General features: G+C 39.1%; 1 protein-coding gene across 1 annotated transcript in view; it reads right to left on the bottom strand.

The window, feature by feature from the left end:
• ROS1 (ROS proto-oncogene 1, receptor tyrosine kinase) overlaps window positions 1-20,907 on the bottom strand; it is a 132,930-nt gene that overhangs the window by 89,427 nt on the left and 22,596 nt on the right. Inside the window, exons 7-17 of the mRNA XM_064360761.1 lie at window positions 20,617-20,755; window positions 14,207-14,408; window positions 13,480-13,556; window positions 11,901-12,023; window positions 11,446-11,630; window positions 10,519-10,616; window positions 6,116-6,612; window positions 4,544-4,756; window positions 3,645-3,755; window positions 2,434-2,612; window positions 133-324 (exon numbers count right to left, since the gene is read on the bottom strand). Of these exons, the coding sequence (XP_064216831.1) occupies window positions 133-324; window positions 2,434-2,612; window positions 3,645-3,755; window positions 4,544-4,756; window positions 6,116-6,612; window positions 10,519-10,616; window positions 11,446-11,630; window positions 11,901-12,023; window positions 13,480-13,556; window positions 14,207-14,408; window positions 20,617-20,755 (2,016 nt within the window). The remainder of the gene's footprint in view (window positions 1-132; window positions 325-2,433; window positions 2,613-3,644; window positions 3,756-4,543; window positions 4,757-6,115; window positions 6,613-10,518; window positions 10,617-11,445; window positions 11,631-11,900; window positions 12,024-13,479; window positions 13,557-14,206; window positions 14,409-20,616; window positions 20,756-20,907) is intronic.

Below are 20,907 nucleotides of genomic sequence, written 5' to 3'. Positions count from 1 at the left end.
ATACCAAGATCTTACCAACACAGTATTTTTTTAGAAGTCTGCTTTAACTACTCACAATAAGCAAGAGACAGTATTATCATAACTATAGAGTTATATAGTATTACTAAATGATCAGATCTTTTCATTTGTCACCTTTTTCCCAGAGAACCAAGGCTGTGCCTGTAGTATAAGGGAACTTTCCCCATTTAGTCTGGTGCTTTCCACTGAATAGAGTGTGGTCCAGTAGAGATATCCACCAACTGAATCCACAACCATGTCATTCACCAACAGCTTCACATGGGTCACAATGTCTGTGTGTCCTGTCAACATAGACTGCCTTTGTATCTAAAAAGCATAATTGTATGGTCAGTTAATGGCTTACAAGTGATATTGCTATTTCTGAATAGTTTATTGCAATCATTAATAAATTGCTTGATTAATCCATTCATTCATTCAACCACAAATAGTCATTGGCACTAAATACTAGTAGTGTGCTAAGTCTTGGAAACACAGCAACAAGCAAATAGGCATGGCACCTGCCCTAATGGGGCTTATCTCTTTACATGCCTCCAAAGAGAAGGGAAGTAAATTTATTTTGCATACAAATGACTGCTATTCCTAATTATACGTGCAGACAATGTAAACACTGCTAGATAAGAATACATTTGATTAGACTCCCAAGAAAAGATGTATATGTCCTTATAAATGATGACAGCTCTCCTTGCTCTTCTCTCTCAGTGTAGTTCCCTAATATTTCATTATTGAGTATCAATAATGTGCCAGGCACTGTACTTTTTTTATCTTTAAAATATAAACTCCTGTAATCCTCACATTAAACTTGGGAAGGATTTCTGTTCCCTATTTTTTCACAGGCAAAGTGAGTTAAAGTTAAACAATTTGTCCTGGAGTTAAACACTTTTATAAGAGATTTTTAAAAAATACTTAAAACTGGTTTTTATGTCCACTCTTACATTTCCTTTTTCAAAAGTATTTTTAAACTAACCCATTTGAGGGAGCATTCTCTGACTAACCTCACTCAATTTCATTCTACTTGCACATCTTTGGCACTTATGAATTCAGATTATACCATATTGCTTTGTCTCTAAATACATTGCTTCATATGCTTCTTTATTTCATATATGTATTTTATCTCATCAGAAGAGCAGGGACAACTGATGATGGCTGCACAACACTGGACACAGTAAAAAATCTCTGAACTCTACACAATAAAGGACATGTTGGCTATTTATTTTATATTCACCTACTTTGCCTTCTTTCAAGGCTTTCAACACATTGGTGGTAAACAAATGATTGCTGGACAAATAAATGAATAGACAGCAAGCACTTTCCTGATTAAAAATGATTTCAATATCATATTTCTTGATCTGTCAGGCCAATGTTCTTGTCACTAACCATCAACTTTCTCTTCAATGTATATCACTCCACAGGTGTGCTGGATGTCTTTATTTTGCCTCTAGGTCTAATCTCCACTCTTCTCCACCCTACTCAGTGCCCCACAAGAGGCCGACATCTATGGACTTCATCTGCTAGGCTGATGGGTTGTTGTCTGGCTTCTGGTGAGCTTCAGCCAATGGAAGCACTGGCAGATCAGAGGGCAGGAGGAAGGAGGGGTAGGGGTTCTTATTCTGTTAGCTGTATTCTTGCCAAACCATGCATCTTGATAGTGGCCGGCTTCTGTGCCTAAAGTCACAGTTCATATCAGATACTCTCCTACAGTCACAGCCCTCACCAGGTTTTTCCACTTCTTCCCCTTGCCGCTTCAAACCTAGACTTATATCTTCCCACACTTGCAAACCGTGAGGATGCTTCACCATCATTTGTTCATTTTCCCTAGCCTTTGAAAATGTCTCTTCATTTAGTTTCCTTGAATCATGACTTTGGAGCATGCCATGTTCCTGCCAAGACACCAACCCTCAGGTGAGCATGTTTATGTATTTATTTTAAACTATTATTGGGGAAAAAAAGAACTAGTTCAACAAATAGTGATAACAAATTTAATTTACACAAAAACACATTTTAAAAGGGATATGGGGCCAGGCAAGGTGGCTCACGCCTGTAATCCCACCAAGGTGGGAGATTGAGGCAGGCAGATCACTTGAGGTCAGGAGTTCAAGACAAGTTTCGCCAACATGGTGAAACCCTGTCTCCACTGAAAATACAAAAACTAGCCAGGCATGGTGGCATGTGCCTGCAATCCCAGTTACTTGGGAGGCAGAGGTTGCACTGAGCTGAGATCACGCCACTGCACACCAGCCTGGGCGGTAGGGTAAAACTGTGTCTCAAAAAAAAATTTTTTTAAGTGAGTTGGTTAAAGATAAACATAAAAGAGATAATAACGCAAGTGGTACACACTTTTTTAAAGATGAAACTGGTGTGCAAGTCACTGAAGTAAGTATTGTTCTAGAGCATCCAGAATGCCATGCTTTAACTCACCACATATGTCTTTCCAGCCCAGTAGAGAAAGTGTCCCAGCCACTCAAAAGCTAAAGCCCCTGCTCCTGCAATGCTGGGTAGGTGATAATTCTCTGAGATATCCGTCCCATTCAGCAGCCACACAAAAACATCACCTTTCGTGTCACTGTAGTAGAGGCTGTTGTTATACCAATCCATGTCTCAAAACAAAGTGAATTATTAGCAGTTACTTTTCACACATACCAACAAAAACATACTGAGTCAATAAATCACAACTGCACCTCAACATAATTTTAAAGAACACACTGATATATATTCACTAGAACTTTAAGGATCTGTCAAGAATATTTCAGTAATGTTATACCAAAACCTTAACCCCTGGAACTGAGCAGAACAACTAATACACATCAAGCATCTCCTATTTGCCAAATGTTGTCCCAGGCACTTTGCAGATCTCACTTAATTCCCAAAATAAAGTTATGAAGTAGGAACTATCCCCATTTTTGAGATGGTAAACCTGAGACAAGGTGAGATCATGTGTCCTGCCTAAGGGCTCACACATATATCGAGATGGAGCCCAGACTCAGCCAATGCCAAAGTGGCATTCTCTCCACTGATGCTACATTACCTACGACCGGCTCCTGTTAGTCAGAAACGCTGTTGTACTTTAAATGGTCAAATAAATCAATAAACAGTTAGATAACTATGGAAGATGTCATCTTCAGGTGAGATCACTATTATACCACCCTAGAATGAAGTCTTTTCTTCCTTCTAATGCCTTCCAAGCAAATTACCCATTTATTACTTAATAATCCTCTTTGTCAACCAATCGTTCCTTACACCTTATTCAGAACTCTATGCAGCAATTTCTGCTCCTGTCTTCTAGCAAACTCATAGTAAATTATCTTTAAGTATAACTGTCTTAGTGGAACAAGATAGGCTGTTAATGTGAGATGACATTGGTAGATTAATATGTGAGCATTATATCAAAGCCTTGCTGGTGGGCATAAAATTAGAAACAACCTCACATTTTGTGACTTAATAAATACCATTCCTATTTAAGAACAGACATTTTCCTAACAGAATCACTGGCAGTAGAGTTCAATCAATAGTTTTTCCTTTCACTATTGACCCAATACCAAAATACCCTATTCTTTTGCTTTATTGAATGACGTAGGAAGTCTTAAGAGTAGAAATCTGTCATCCAAGTGAACAGAGGACTTGGTGTTTACCTGTTACATTTACTATATCAGAAGATAAGAACTCTCCTGGGCCAAAGCTATTTAATGGTTTACTCCAAAGCCCATCTTCTTTCACAGCCATGATAAATGGTGGCTCAGTAGCTGTCAGGTAAGAAAGAAATTAAAAGAAACATCACGGAAAGCAAACTCTTTAAAGATAGCTTACATACTTATATCTACATCTTATATCTTAAGATTTTCTTTATAAAGTAAAAGAATATCAACACTTTGAAAAGTTCTATAAAAGGACATGAGTAATTGTATAAAAGGATCTGTGCAACAAGAATGATCCCATTAAACACACTTTCTGATTTTCACATAAATTTTTGAAACTTGAAGAAAAACGCATGGTGAGATTGCCTCTATGACAGTGTCTTGATCATTGCAGAATTTTTTTTTTTGAAGTGGCTTTGACTACTGTTTGTCATGGTCTCACTCAGAGCACCCAGAAACAATTGTGATAGCAATAGCAGCATAAATGGTATAGTCATCTTTCCATTCCTTTTCAGCCAAGAGGATGGAATTCAACATAATTCACAGTCCCTCAACTTCTCTCAGCAAGACCTTCAGAGTTCAGGAACGCCACTGCTTAATAAACCATGAGAAAAAAGAAACCCATAAAGAATCAATTATTGTATTTCCTAAAAATATCTTGGAAAGTTTAAAGTGGTAGGTTATAAACACTAATTAAATATCACACAATGCTTTATTTGCTTTCCTAATCTCAGAAAATAAATACGTACTCAATATGTGTTTACTCAAACACATACTCAAGAGGTCAATACACCCTCATTCTAATTCCTTTACACCCAAGGCAAGGAAATTTAAAGGACACTCAGCTATGTCTCTTTTTGTGAGAGTCACTCCCTAAATCCAGAACATTTTCTCACCTGGCACCAGGGTAGTACCCACTGAAGGCTCTGACCAGGGGCCTGGCCCCTTTGGAGAATTCGCTCTCACGGAAACCTTGTATTTTGTAGCACTCTGCAGTTCAGGTATATTCAGCATGGTTCCACTTACGTTCAAGAAAATATGAGTGACTTCAGGAGGGTCTGGGGTGGATACTTTCACCTCATAGGTCCAGTTCTGCCAGGCAGAAGGGCCTAATTCAAAGAGTTCAACAATATCACTGGTCAGGATGACATCTGTAAGGGCAAACCAAGGATTCTCAATAAATTCACCTACAGCCTCATCTCAAATGGGACAGCAATTGAGCTGTAATATCTGCTACCCTGATGATGACCAGGGATGGTTTGTTGATGAGGCTGGGACAGTGTTCATTCCTTGTGCCGCTCATTTTGCTGCGTTGAAGAAGACAGCATTCCCAACAAATAGGACTGTCCTTCAGTTAAAGCTACACGCTTGCTGCATATAATTGTCAGAAGGGTTCTCTACAACAATAACCGATATAATCAGGTTCTTAATAAAAAATTCTTAAGATGAATCTCTAAGGTAATTACTACTGTTTGTATAGTACCTTCCTCCAAGAAGCGCAATCAATAAAAAAAATCACCTATTCATTCTCAGTCATCTTTGAGATATGCAGCAAACATACATAATTAACTTTGTTCTAAAGCAAAAAACAGCCAATGTTTGCTAAATACTTACTATTATCTAGGGGACCAGAGGTTGGCAAACTCCACTCACAGGCCAAACCTGGCCCACTGTTTCTGTAAATAAAGTTGTACCGGAACACAGCTGCAGTTATTCCTTTACATGTTATCTAAGGCTGTCTTCACACTATAATGGCAGAGTTGAGTAGCTATGACAGGGACCATCTGATCCACAAAGTAAAGAAAAATATTTACTATCTGGCCTTTCCTTTACAGAAAAAGTTTGCTGACCTTTGTGCAAGATACTATTCTAAGGGTTCTACTTATGTATTTTAATTTTATCTGTGTGACAGTTCCATTAAAAGATAATAAATATTCCCCTTTTCCAGTTGTGGAAACTGAGGCACAGATTGGTTTACTTGCCCAGGGTCATTCTGTTAACAAATGGCAAGACAAGCGTTTGAATCTATCCAGGCTGACTCCACAGCCCACCTGCTTACCCACCACACACACTACCTCTCTCTAGAGATGGAGATTCGAGTCCAGAGAGTTTTAGGGAATTGCTCAAATTCATGCAAGCTTTCAATGGCACAAAAAATCTCAACCCAAGCATTCTATCTCCCTGGCTATTTGTCCTGACTAGAATGTCAATGCCTGGTTCTTAGCAAACACTCAATAAATGTTCAAATTATCCTATTGGGATATACTTGGAAAATATAGATACTCTCATAATGTAAAACTAATAAATGCAGAACAAATGTATAAACTTTTTTTTAAGCCAAGTAGCTGCTTCTGGTTGAAGACTGAATAACCACTAGGGCTCTCAAAATTGAATCATAACACCAAGCAGTTCAAGCCTTCCTCTTATTCCAGCAAGGCCAGTAACCACCCTGGGGACAGAGCACTCACTGGCTCCTATGGCAAGGGCAGGAGGTTTCCATTGAACAAGAGCCTGGTGAGAGCCAAACAGCACTGAAAGCTCCTGTGGGCGGCCTGGCAGAGGGTGTGGCTGGGAGGACGAGCCAAAGATGACCAAGTTACCAAACCCAAATTCTTCTATGTGACTCAGGTCACATCCCACGATGAACTCATTAAAAGACAAAGCATCCTGTTGGAAAATGACCTTGCCATTTGTGACAAGGAAGTCATTGTTTTCACAAGCAAAGCTTTTCACATCAGCAACTGGGATGTGAGGTAGGATGATATGGGAAGCAGAGCCATCTAGAAATGTTGACATGAAGACTTGGGCAGTGTCATTGAAGTAAATGATTTGCTTGGACTGTGGCTTGATTGCAAAGTCCTTTAACATGCAACTCTCCACAATACGCACAGCTTCTGCACACTGGCCAGATGGCACTGGAAGGTCTACTCTATAAATGCCATCTCTCAGAAGGTAAAAGACATACCTGACATAGGAACAAAAGAAACCTCATGAGATTCAATGCAAAGGTGGATGAGTAACCTCCTCAGTTAATTGCTTTATTCTGTTGCACAATCAGAACTATGTATCTCTGATGTTGCTAAGTATGGGAATGTCCAAGATGCAAAAATGTAATTACCTAAGATATACTCTATTTGTTTGTTACAAGTTGGAACATTAAAAAATTTCAGCCCCACTTCTAATGCGTAGTCTCTTAATTATTATAAGTGACTTTTTTTAAAATTTATTTATTTTACTTTAGGTGCGTACTATATCTGGCATTTCTCCCAATGTTATCCCTCCCCACCCTTCCCTTCCTCCCTTCCTCCCCACCCACCGCTGTCTCTCCCCTACCCACCCAACTGCCCTCAGTGTGTGATGCTCCTCTCCCTGAGTCCACGTGTTCTCATTGTTCAAAACCCACCTATGAGTGAGAACATACAGTGTTTGGCCTTCTGTTCTTGTTTTAAGGAATTCAAAAATTCAAAAACAGAAAGGGTCTCTTTTTTTTGAGACACTGTCTTACTCTGTCACCCAGGCTGGAGTGCAGTGATGCAATCACAGCTCACTACAGCCTCAACCTTCTGGGTTCAAGTGATCCTCCCACACCTCAGTCTCCCAAGTAGCTGGGACCACAGGCGTGCCACTACACTGGGCTAATTTTTGTATTTTTTGCGGAGACAGGGTGTCACCATATTGCCCAGGCTAGTCCTGAATTCCTGGGCTCAAGTGATCTCCCCACCTTGGCTTCCCAAAGTGCTGAGATTACAGGCATGAGCCACCATGTCCGGCCAGGAATAGTCTTTCAAACTTTTTTTTTTTTTTTTGAGACGGAGTTTCGCTCTTGTTACCCAGGTTGGAGTGCAATGGCGCGATCTCGGCTCACCGCAACCTCCGCCTTCTGGGTTCAGGCAATTCTCCTGCCTCAGCCTCCCGAGTAGCTGGGATTACAGGCACGCACCACCATGCCCAGCTAATTTTTTGTATTTTTAGTAGAGACGGGGTTTCACCATGTTGACCAGGATGGTCTCGATCTCTTGACCTCGTGATCCACCCGCCTCGGCCTCCCAAAGGGCTGGGATTACAGGCGTGAGCCACCGCGCCCAGCCAGTCTTTCAAATTTTTAAAGGAAAACATACTATATAGAAGTCACATGGCTAAATATGGTATTTACTATAAAATACCTTCCTCCAAAAAAACACACATCCTTAAGTCTAATTTTATCAGTAAATTTTTCTCATGCATTCTGAGTGATAAATGGAAGAAAGCAAAAACATTTAAGCCATTTTTAGTTGCATAGTTATCATTTTGCCGTAACTATCTAGCATGACTACTTTGCATTTGCAGCGGACTAATTTTTTTTAATCTCCAATTGATTCAGGCAATAGAGCTACCATTTTATAAACCACAAAGAAATACCCCACACAAGACTGAAGTAGGACCACCCAGCAATCAGGAGAAAGAAGCCAATGAAAGAATGAGAGAAACACATCTAGTTTAAAGTCAAACCTCACAGTAATGAGGCAGGTTATTTTAATAATGAAAAAGCAAACATACCACCAAAATATTTCATTGACAATGAAATATGTAAATAATGTTTTAACCAAAATACAAAACCATTAATATGAATGTAGCTAATTTACAATTCATGATTATGGAGACAGGTGCTAACAGAAGTATACTTTGATAAATTCTTCTTATCCCAACCCCAAGGACTGGCAGCATTCCAACCTCTCATCACAACTGCCCAATCATTTTCCTTGTCCTTGTTTAGTTCTGCTCTAATTTCCCTTGACGTCTATTCCAAATCTTTATCAACTCCTATGCTAGAATAATGTCGAGATATAAGTTCCATTTTGAGATAAGAAGTTATTCTTTTCTCTGAGGAAGGATTGTAGCAGGCAAAAAGCAAAAACAGCTTGGCTCTTAATTTTCTGCTTTTGTTTCCCAAATTCAAAATTGTTAATGGAATTTGGAGAAATTTCAGAGTAGATGAAAGGAAAAATATCTGTGGTAAAGATTACAATTATTATATTAAAGCAGGGAGGAAGAAAAAGAAAAATAGAAGGTGAAGAGATTTGGTGCATGGGAGGAGGAGGGCAGAGTGAGGAGGAGAAGCCGGGGTGGAAGAAGATGGAGAAGTGGTGGTAGGAAGAAGAGCAGAGGTTTACAGTAAGTCTGACCTCAATGAGGAGATAATTCAGCAGTGCAAAAAGAACAGCATAGGGAAAAATATTTCTGATACCAGGACAATACACTGTTTCACACATTTGCTGTCTGTTAGGACCACTGTACACAAACTATTGCTAAAAGGTACATGCTGATTTTTACAGAAACTCTCCTATCATGGTATGGAGAGATGGTTAGAAGACAAGCCGTGGAGCAAGAAGTCCTGGAGCAAAACTTCTTGTTCCAGGGCCTGTCTGGTTCCACTTTTTCCACTGGTTCCATCGCAAAACAGCTCTATCATCTTGTACAATTACTGAATCAACCTGTGTTTCCCTTTCCTTATCTAAAAAACTAGGATAATAAAAGTACTTATTTCATAGGGTTGAATACAAATTAAATGAATTATTGGACATAATACACTTAGAAACACACATTAAGTATAAATACTAATTATCATTATCATTTCTAGTCACATTGCAAAATATAAGCACAAACCCATTTTATCCTAATGGAAAAAAAGAGCCACTGAGGACCTCACTGATCTCATTTGAATGATTGATTAGTGGGTGAAATTCATTATCATCAGAATGAGTCATTTTGTGTAAGTGTCAATAACAAAGTTACATTTCATAGGACCGCAGACCTTTACAAATGAAAACAATAAGATCCAGAGGATCCTTGTCCTACATCACAAAGTGTTTTGAAATATCCCATAATTCAGTAATTCACTTAAACCCAAGAAGTTAAAATAAATCCTTAGTAAATTGTGAATGAATAGGAATAAAAAGCTTGATTTTAAAATCAATAATGAACAATCTTTTTTTTAAGAAGGCTTCATTTGTGAAAAACATGTTATGAGCTATATTTTTTTCATTCAAAATGAAAGCAACTTTATTCCTATAGGAATGAAAAAAGTTTAAACTTACAAATATGGGCTTTGCCTATTGGTTACTAATCTGTTATTATCTGGTAGTATCTGAGAAATAATAACCCCAAAATAACTTTCTATGTATTTATCCTTCATATTCATATACATTTGGAGTTCACAAAATATATTCACAATGAATATCTCATTTTGTCCTCAAAATAACCCAACTGGGTAAGTATTATTACCTTCTCTGTATGGATTGATAAACCAATGGTCACAGACATAATGTTACTTGCTTGAGGTACTACTGCAATTTAACAGCACTGCAGTACAATGTGTCCATTTCATTTGTGGGTAGGAGGCAGAGTTATCAGTTCCCGTCTCCTAAAGTGGATACTAGTAGCTTTCTTATTAAGGAGACTCTTGATAGATGTGATAACCAGGCCAGAGGAATGAACTAAAGCTGAATGGCTTAGCAAAAGGAACAGGTGCAATAAAGGGGCTTCTCACAGGTAGTATTGAGGGGGGCAATGAGACTCTGAGTTCCACCGTAAAGAAGTGGCAAATCCAGGACTAGAACCCAGGTCCCTGACTCCCAGATAAGTCTTTCCCATGTGCCCATATTTGGCCATGAAGGAAAAAGGAATTACTTTAGAGGAGTTGATTTATGTTTGAAAAAAAATTTCCTCCTGGCTCTACCAAATGAAAACTTTGCCTGGATGTAATTAAATTTACCTAAAATAAGATGCATAGATAGGCTCATCTGGTACTACAATGTTTCATTAGCAAGCAAGTTTCTCAAAAACTATTTATTGCCAATGGAAGAGAATTCATTTTTACAAGGCTAACACTTACCCATTGTATGAATCAGCCACAATTTTTTGAGGTGCACTAATAGAAGGTGGAGTAATTTCCTCAATGTTTGAGCAGTTCTTTAAATCACAGACACATACCTAAAACATAAAAAAAATACCGGTAGGCTTAGCGTCTGTCTATATAGCATTCAATTCAGCCAACAAGTATCCCCGAGGATCTGTTCTGTGCTTGGAATTGTACTAGGCACCGAGCACTGTCCAAGACAAACAAACAAAAAAGCCCTTAAACGGCAGTTTTATATCCTATATCCTAATGAGCTTATACATTATTGACATCAATGCAATACAAATGCCTATTCCCTGGCTTGTAGAGGCATTCGACTATTTTTAACATTTAAGCTATATTTAAGTTTATGGGCTTCTAACCATAGCAATGGCTGTTGCTTATTGTGATGTGCCTGTACCTTCCAAAGAAGTAGAATTTGAAACATGTCAATAATGTGTGTCTTCATCAGCTCAAAATAATCCTTATGCAACTAAAAAAAAAAAAAACTGTCTTCCAAAAATTTCAGTACTACTGTATTTGTGGAGAACTACTAAATTTCCCTCTGGTTATGATATAATTTTAAATGTTTGCAGCTGACTTTTATCATGACTGGCAGTATTACCTAATGATAACACAGGTACCACCACTATCTTATGGAAGATAAATTATCTTTAGGGTAAACTCATGACTGTAAAAAATTATGAATAAAGGTGATTTAAGGCTATGTGAGAACTAGGACTAGGTAAAGTCTATACCCTCCTATAGGCCAGATCTATGATTCATTGATAACCTAGTATATAAAGCATAGTAAATACTCGAGAATTTATCGAATAAGAGAATTGTATTTAGTATTAAATATACCAAGATGTGCATATCAGTAGCACTACCTAACACCATTCCTCTTTAAGTTCTCAGACTAACCAGTTCATCCATGATGAAATACATTCTTTGATAAAGCCAGTCTATGGAGATAGAAGAAATTAATCCTGAACCTCTGTAGAAAATTCTCAGGTCAGACACATCAGACATGTTGGTAGCCTTCTTCACCCAGATGAAAGTTCCTTCAGAGAAATAAACGATTTGCTGGTGGACATCAACTGATATTCCTAGAAGAGCGACGCAAGTGCACATACATTATTATATAACAACCAGGACAAAAAACTTATATGAATGAGAATTTATTTATTTAATGTTTAATAAATTAAAATAGAAGTCTTTTATTTTAAAAGAAAATATTCTTCTAATTTCTTCTAATATAGTAGGATATTAAGAGGATATGTTCTAGAAATATTCAAAAATTGTCTTTTATTCTAGAAATACTTCTTTTAGAATCTTTTTTTGCACACTGAGGAATCATTTCTCGCTATCATACTGACCTGTAATATTATGGTATATAGCATCCAACTGAAGGCAATGTGCTTCATCTACTAAATGTTTTAAAGATCTCTTTCTTAGAGAAGTTTTTCTGGATAAAAAGAGCCACTGTTCCTCTTCTTGAACTGAAACAACATGATTTGCAGACAGACCAACCACAAGTACACCAACACACACAAAAAAGATCAATATTACCCTTCAAAGCAAGGGGACTAGTGCTTGAAAGAGGCTGGTCAAATTTTCTCTAAGGACACTGGGGAATTGCATCTATGGTATAATCCACATTATTTTATGATTGGAGGTGGGAAGTACAGTAACAATCAAGTAGGATTTATGTTTATATGCCCCTAAATAACCCAGACATGACATCACATGATGTATCACTGTTCTCAACAGTCTTGCCCCAGCTCAGCTCATTATTTTCAGCCATGAGAATTGGCTCGGTGGAGGTGGTCCACCCCAGGCCAGAGTGGGTTACGCATAACACACACATATAAACAGACACTGGTTATCTCTGTATTATCTTCAGTATCTTTCCCTTTGGGATAGAAGAAAGGTCCTTAGAGGAATGGCGTTTGAAGGCTGCAGAACTCTGCTTGATGTACTGTTCAAGTGGAGACTGATGCAGGGTGTGTGGGTGAACATTTTTAGGGTATTTGGTGAATGTTATGCAATAATCACAGTAACAACAACCTCAACTCTGCTTTATATTTAACTCATCCTTTGGATGTTCTTCTGACATAATAAAAATACCTCTCCCTTCCTAGAGTCTAGGAACAGCTAAAAAAACCAAAGGCTGATGATAGATGACATTCAATATCCTTTGGCACAGGCACGTACAGATTAGAGTAAGGGGCAGACAAGTCAGCAAATAGGGTTCTAGTAAAAATAGAAAACAGACTCCTAGAATTCTGAACCTTTGCATGTTCTTAAAAATCTTTTATTAGTTTTTCCCCAAATTTCCAGTACTTCTTAGAAAGCATTTTCATTTATTATTTTGCTCACACATACATCATACAGTAAGTATTCAGTCTTTTGAGGTAATCATTAAAACACCAAAGCCAAAAAAAAAAAAAAAAAGAATGCTTACAAAATGATAACAAAAGATACTTTGGCAGATTGAATACTCATATAGTAAAAGATAAATATTAAAGTCCAGACATACTTAAAAACAAAGATACTGGAAAAATGATGTCTGATATATATTAAATAATTATAAATAATCTAAAATAGGGATTAGGGCAGAAAAGTTATATGTATCCCCTAAGTGAGTAAATGTGAGTCACAAACACTAGTAATTTCAACTAAAACCAAAGATTTGGAGCCGTTTTATTAAAACCTGAACTTTTTAATTCTGATTTTTAATTCCCAAATTCTAATATTAAAACTTTAAATCTAACCACTTACTTCAATTCATTAAATACTTAGGTTCATTTAAATTGAAAACCTATCAAGTACCCAAAAAATAACACTCATTTGGGCAGAAGAGGTGAGTCTTGAGGTCTACCAGGTGACCTGGCTCTGAAACCACCCTTGCCACCCTCATTCCTGTGTAGCTAAAAGAGCAAGCCTGAGCCATACCTGCTGAAGATGAAGTGGTAATACTAGATTCTGCTTCTGGACCCTCACCAACTTCATTTACTGCTGCAATAGAAAACCTATTCCAAAAACAATTTGGAGAGATGTGTTTCACATGGCATGGTGTGAACATGAGACAAAAATAGAAGGAGCAATAACATTTCTATTTAAAGGATGATGTGGCAATGCATGGGTCTAGTTACGTGGTGCCACTGCTCAGCACTAAAATGACCATCAATCACATCCTTGTTTGCATTCCCCTAGAACAGTTCAGGGTCATGGAGGTCAAACGCTGAACTCTGCTATCTGCACGACCCCCATTCTCCTCCAAATTTAAAGAGGCCTTAGTAAATGCTAGAATAGCTAACAATAATAAAATAATTCCCCTGGTGGTTAACAAAAATACCTAAATAGAACTCCACCTCCTTACTTTTTTCATACTGGATTCAATGAAAATTTTACATTCATGGTGTTTATGATGTCTTTATTAGCCCATATTTATAAGTATGCTCTAAATATAATAGAAACACTTGAGAAGTTTTTGCTTAGGATGCTATAATCTAATAAGCATATAAGCTTGAGGAAAACCACAATGACTTCAGTCCAACACCATGGAGTCAGTGGCACTTCTCAAAGTACATTTAAACTATTTGATAGACATATTTCTTAAATAATTATCATGCCTGCAGCCATGCTGGTTACATTTTCCTCTGCATCACTTAATTCTTACCTGTAGATAGTATTTGGTAACGTGGAGTAAAACTGGAAACTGGTTCTCTGTGTCCCTGCATCTAATTTTTGATGTTTGCTGATCAGCCTTAAGTTATAACCCAAAATAGGTCCACCTGGGAATTGAGGTGGATCCCAGCTGACTTCCACAGTGTCGGGACTTGAGCTCTCAATATTCCCAATCAAAGGTGCAGTTTCAGGAACTGGAAGAGACAATGGTGACAAAGTGAACAGAAAAATGTGCAAGTGTGATGTTTTAAAAATTAGATTTTAAAAAGTCTTGTTTTTAAAAAAAATTAATGGAAATATAATTTTATTAATATTCGAAATATGTGACAGAGGAAAGGTGGTAAGATGTCTAAACCAGTTAGCTCCTTTCTCAAGAGGCTCTTTCAAATGTTACTTTCCTCATTTCTAATTAATGAAATAAAATTAAATATAGTAATATACAAATACAATAACAGTTCTTTAAAAAAAAGTCATCAGGAATCTCTAGAGACTTAAATGAGTTGAAACATGGGATGGATGGAACCAGTTTAGGAAAAAGAAGTGAATCTGACCAAAACTGGAGTCAATGATTGACATGAGTTAAAAAAAAGTCCGTCTGGGGCCTTTTCACTCACTTGGGGTAGCCTTTCTGGTTCCAGCTGGAGATGTGGGTTCAGATAAGCTGGAATTTGAACAGTCAGCTTCAATTTTGTTGGCATCAGCTCTAATGACTCAGACTACACTTTCCTTATCCCAGCTCTCAGGTCCTGGAAATCCAGGCTGACTGAGCTTCAGCACCCCTGCCCTTGCAAAGGAATTAAAGGAGCCTGTATGAAATGACTGAGCATTCACACACAGTCCCCAGAAGCTACTTAAGTGTAAAAAGAAAAGATAACAAATGATCCGACAGCCTAGCTTCCATCTGTGTCACCATCTACTTTTCAAACCCAAACCCCTGAAACCACACTCTTTTATTTCCTCTTTCCATAGAAAGACACGATTGGAAGTATTTTGCTCTTCAGTAGACTTCTCTCCCTCTGAAAACTTTTGGCAAATGCTCTGCATCACCACTGACTTTTAAAAGCCCTCTTAATTGCTCTCTCAGCCTTTCTCTAATGTAATTCCTCTCCAACTCTCAGGCTAATTTTCAGCAAACACAAGCGTCATTGCATCACTCTTTGGCTCCATGCAGTCAATCACCATGATAAACAGGGAGGAAATAAATTTCTCCCACTGAATTACTCCCACTGAATTATAATAGAATCAGAATGTCAAAATTGAAGTCATTAGGGTCAATGCCCAAATGTGATCTGCAACCATTGAAGCAAGTTAAATGTCACCTACATGGCAAGATGTGATGATTGTCCAGGTCTTCCCCCACTAAAACAAAACAAAACAAAAATCTTCCCTGAAATGCTGGTATCCCCTGCCTGGCAATCATTCATCTTCGCTAAGAAATTATTTTCTGAAAGGACCCAGTTAAAAGGCAATAGCACCATTTAGGCCAGGTGACTTTGGGAGGCCGAGGTGGGCCAATCACTTGAGGCCAGGAGTTTGAGATCAGCCTGGCCTACATGGCAAAAACCCATCTCTACTAAAATTACAAAAATTAGCTGGGCATGGTGGCATACGCCTGTAATCCCAGCTACTCGGGAGGCTGAGGCACAAGAATCACTTGAACCCTGGAGGTAGGAGTTGTAGTGAGCCGAGATTGTGCCACTGCACTCCAGCCTGGGTGACAGAGTGAGACCTCGTCTCAAAAAACAAAACAAAAAGGCAATAACACTGTTTAAAATCATGTCATTCCCATAGCTAAAAGAGAATAGGGCTATGAGGCAATTAACATAATACAGATAAGTTTCTAACTTTTGATGTAACTAGAAAAGTGAGAAAGAATCAGAAACATGAGACCTATACATAAGAAGGACACCCATAGGGTCTAGAAGACACAGAGGGTATGTGAGCTTGCTTATCCAGGAGAAAGGCTCAGAAACGGACAGCAAAAGTTGCTTTCATTATTTTACTTTGCCCAGCCATTGTATCTGCATGGTTATTTCTCTAGCACCAGAATATGTCCCCTCACTGTTGGATAACATGTGTCATTGCTTGGAACAGGAAGAATTCATTCTACTCTGATATGGAAAATTTCAAACACAGTCCTAGGCCAAGGTCTGATCTGAGGTTCTAAGCAAGAATAGTCAGAATAATCAGCAGAGGTGGCCACACAAACCCTGAGATCTGACAAGCAAGGAGAGAGCACTCATCAGGGAAGGGGGAAAATGCCCCAACCAACTTCATCGGCTGCTCGGCTCTGCTTAGGTCCAAGGCCTAGATCAGCCTGAGGCTCTCTGCACATAGGTGCATCTCCAGAACTGGGGGTTAAGGCATCCAGCCCAAAGCAAGTCTTCCTGGGTTGCCTCAGCTAACTCTGAGTGTGAAGGCACCAGACAACTCTCCCTTAGTGTCTGTCCCAGCATTCGCCTTCCTCTAAGGCTTCTGGCTTGAATCCTTTTCCCGGTGTGGAAGTCACATCTTCAAAATAATAAGTCAGAGAATATCCCAACATGTATTCTGTTTTTAAAAAGCAGTTTTGATAAAATCTTAAAATATTATAGTAATCTCCCAGCTGTTCTCTTCCTCTGTACTTGCAAATCTCTTTCATTCTCTCAATCTATTCTATTTGCAGTTGCCAAAATTTTCTTTTTGAGAAGCATGTGAAGCAATTACTGCTCTGCTTTAAAACCTTTCACAACTCCTAACTATGTTCTAGATAAAGTACAAACTCCTTAGCCAGGACATTTAATATTCTTGGTAATCTGTACCTAGTCTGCCTTCCCAATGTTATTCTGACTGTTTTTCTTCCTGTATCCTATGCTTCCAGCAGATGAAATACTGACTGTTTTCCCTCCATGCCTTAGAATCCAATCTTGATGACCCTGGTCACACAGACACCTGCACCTGCCCTTGTCTCTCCTCACCTCATGTCTAACTCAACAAACGAAACTTCCTCCAGAGAGATTTCTTTGATATTTCATTTCAGAAATAATATTTCCTTCTTCTAAACTTCCATGGGAATTTGTCAGTACCTTTTCTATGTGTTTAATCAAGCATTACCTTACTGTGGAGTTAGTTAGGCATGGGCTTTATCTCTTCCACATGAGAGTAAGCTTTTTAAAGTCAGTATCCATGCATCTATAGATAGCCCACGAATGTATTTTGAACAAGAGAACAATAACATTTACGTAGAGCTAGAATTGCTCTAAGTATATATTAGTATCCAGAGGACAGCAGCTCAGATAAAGTTATATTCTGCCAGGGCAACATTCTGTATGAAGGATGGGAAAGTGGGGAAGCAGGAATCTAGCAGACAAAAAGCTTTTTGTTGCTTTCCAGAGATAATGTCACTGTGTCATACTCAATCACCTTCGTTTTTGAAACACTTTCATCACTTGGCTTTGAGACACCACAAGCTCCCGAATATCTCCTTCTCAGTGTCCTTTGCTGTCCCTCCTCTTCTTCCCAGCAACCAAATATTGGGGGACCCCAGGCTGACACCTTGATCTTCTCCTTTTTTCAAACACATTCACTTTTAGCATGTTGCCTCCAGGCCTATGGCTTGAATCACATCTCTATGTTGATAACTCCTAAACTGGTGGTGTAGATACCTTCGACCTACCTCCTGAGGTCCATATCCATTCATTTAATTGCTTCCTCAGCAGTTCCACTTGGATATCCAACAGACATCCAAATTTTACTTGGCTGGAACAGAACTGTTGATTTTCTCTAGGAAAGCCACTCCTCCTTTACCCTTGTTCCTGTCTTAGTAAATGATGACACTCAGGTATTCAGACCGAAAGCCTAAGTTAGCAAGTTTGATTTTCCCATCTTCCTGACCAAATCCATTCAGCAACCCCAACAGCTCAATCTTCAAAATATATGACAAACCTTTCCCCCTTTTCCCATGGTCATCCTTGACAGAGCCATCACCAAATCAGGCCTGACTTACTTGGCCTCCTAACAGCTCCCCGGCTTCCCTGGCCCTCCTTCCACCCTCCCTGTCTGTTCTCCATGCAACAGCCAGATTGAAAGTTTTAAAACTTGAACCAGTCTTTCCTTTGCTTAGAACTCTCCAAAGACATTCTGTCACACTTAGAATAAAATCTGTACTCCTTATCAGGGTCAGTATTGCCCCACATGACCAAGCCTGTGGCTACCTGTCACATCCCACCTTCTACTTTCCACCAGACTCATGGTGCCCCAGCCACTCAAGGCCATACCTCAATACACCCAGCTTATTGCCGCTGCAGGCTCTCTGTCCTTGCTCATCCCTCTTCCTGGAAAATGCATCCTTGGATATTTGCATGTCTTTTTGTCTCACATCATTCAAAGCAGCTCTTCCCCAACCAGCCCATGTTCCCTCCCCAGGTATTCTCTATTATTAGCATATTTTACTTTTATTCTTAGCACTCACTTCTATGTGAAATTACACTGTAATGTTTGGTGAGATGCTTCCTCTTTCCTCATGTTATATCAACCCATGAATTTTGTATAACTATTTCTGCTTCTTACCCTACCTCGCTCTGCCCCTTAGAGAAGTATAAATACCTGCTTGGTGGCAGGGGCCTTGGTTCTCTATAGGGTGGAGGTGATGATTCAGAGGTCTTGAGAGAAGTAATTTGGTCTCCTTATCCTTCCCTGTCTAACAAACTCAGGAAGAAGCAGCCATGTCTGCTCAGCAGACTCAAAACTTCTCTTAAGTGGGTTGTTTTAAAGTCTATCATCATCCAATTTAGTCTTTATCAGAAGTAATATTGATACTTGCGCAGCCATCTTCCGGCCATTTTTGTTTTACCTTCCATTGGTCCAGAACTCAGAGTAAGAAGAAGGGTGCTATTCATTGGGTTTTCTCATGACCTAACAAATACTTTTACTTAATTACTTATCTAACTAGCTTCCCTAGCTGGAATGCAAGCCCCATAAGTGTTAGGATTTTGTCATCTTTGGTTCCTAGAACAATGTCTGGTATATATTGGTCCTTGATTAATACTTGAATGAATGAAAAAAGTGTCCAATCTTCTTTTCAACTATATTAAAAATATAATACAAAAAATAACCACCTTTCCAGTAAAAAAAAAAAAGGAAGTGAATTTTTTACAAATGTTATTTTTTCTACAGCCAAAGAAGTTTATAACCTAGGCAATAAAAGACTAAAATTATACCAAGAAATAAAAATAGAATCTAAACATATCTATACACACCACTTCCACCCTGGGCCTCTCACGTGGGTCACTGCTAGGCTTCCTACCAGTTCTTCTTGCTTCCTCCCACACCCCAGAGTTCATTCTCCATACAGCAGCCAGTAATCCTTTTAATGTATAAGGCAGGTCTCATTAGATCGTGCCACTCTTTTCCTCAAAACCTTGCAATGACTCTCCTTCCAGAATAAAAGCCACAGTCCTTACCAAGGTCCCTGAGGTAGACTGGGATCTGGCCCCCACCACCTCTCTGATCTTAGCTGTTACTCCTCTGCCTCCTTCACACTGGTTCAGCCACATGGGCCTCCTACCTGCTCCTTGATCAGGCCAAGGATGATCTTGCCTTAGGTCCTCCACATGGGCTGGCCCTCTGCCTGGAACTCTCTATCTGAGATAGCTTCCTGGCTGACTTCCCTGCCTCCTTTTAGTCTTTGCTCAAACTTTACCCCGCCATCTCACTGAGGCTCATTCTGGCCACCTTATTTCATACTGCCACTGGCCTCTCCTTCCCTTCTCACTCTTCATTTCCAGTCCCCTAAAGGACAAATCTGCTCAAAATATTCTTCTTGCTATAGTACATAGCACCATCCCACTTACACATACTTTTTTTATTTCTTATGTTTATTGAAAATATTTCTCTTCCACCAAAATGTGAGCTCCAGCTGGGTGAGGTGGCTGACACCTGTAATCCTAGCACTTTGGGAGGCCAAGGCAGTCAGATCACTTGAGGTCAGGAGTACGAGACCAGCCTGGCCAGCATGGCGAAACGCTGTTTCTACTAAAAATATAAAACATTAGCCAGGCATGGTGGTGCATGCCTGAGTCCCAGCTACTTGGGAGACTGAGGCAGGAAAATCACTTGAACCCAGAAGTTGAGGTTGCAGTGAGCCAAGATCACAGCACTGTATTCCAGCCTTGGCAACAGAGCAAGACTCTGTCTCAAAAAAAAAAAAAAAAAAAGTGAGCTCCACAAGAGCAGGCGTCATTGTGTGTTTTGATAATAAACATATTGTGAGTACCTAGAATACCACCTGGCACATACTTATGTACCCAATTGTTGAATGGATCAATTAATAGGAAGGAATAGATTTGTTTCATTGTTTAAGATAAAAACTAAATCAAAGCTTTGGAATTATGTCTTTTCATAAGCAATGTGTGCACAACATACCTCCATGAGGATGAGTCCTGTAACTGGGACTTGGAGGAGAGAAGAGCTGCAGCTGTGCTGTGAAGATCCACACCACTCGGAAAATATACTCAGTGAAGGGGTGCAGGGGTTTAACCACGTAGGACAGTTTGGACACGGTCTAGATCAATGAGTGATCAATAATCAGCATATATAGAATCACCACCCCACATTGGGACTCAAGAGCATAGATAAATTTGTAGAAGATGGATGGCTTGCCAGAGAAGACAAAATAGAGGCCTGGAGCTTAGAGCTAAGCCATTCAGATATCAG

This window comes from Aotus nancymaae, unplaced genomic scaffold, assembly GCF_030222135.1.
Source record: "Aotus nancymaae isolate 86718 unplaced genomic scaffold, 86718_ANA_hifiasm-v0.15.2.pri h1tg000040l, whole genome shotgun sequence".
NCBI lineage: Eukaryota > Metazoa > Chordata > Mammalia > Primates > Aotidae > Aotus > Aotus nancymaae.
This window is presented reverse-complemented; position numbering and strand designations above follow the sequence as displayed.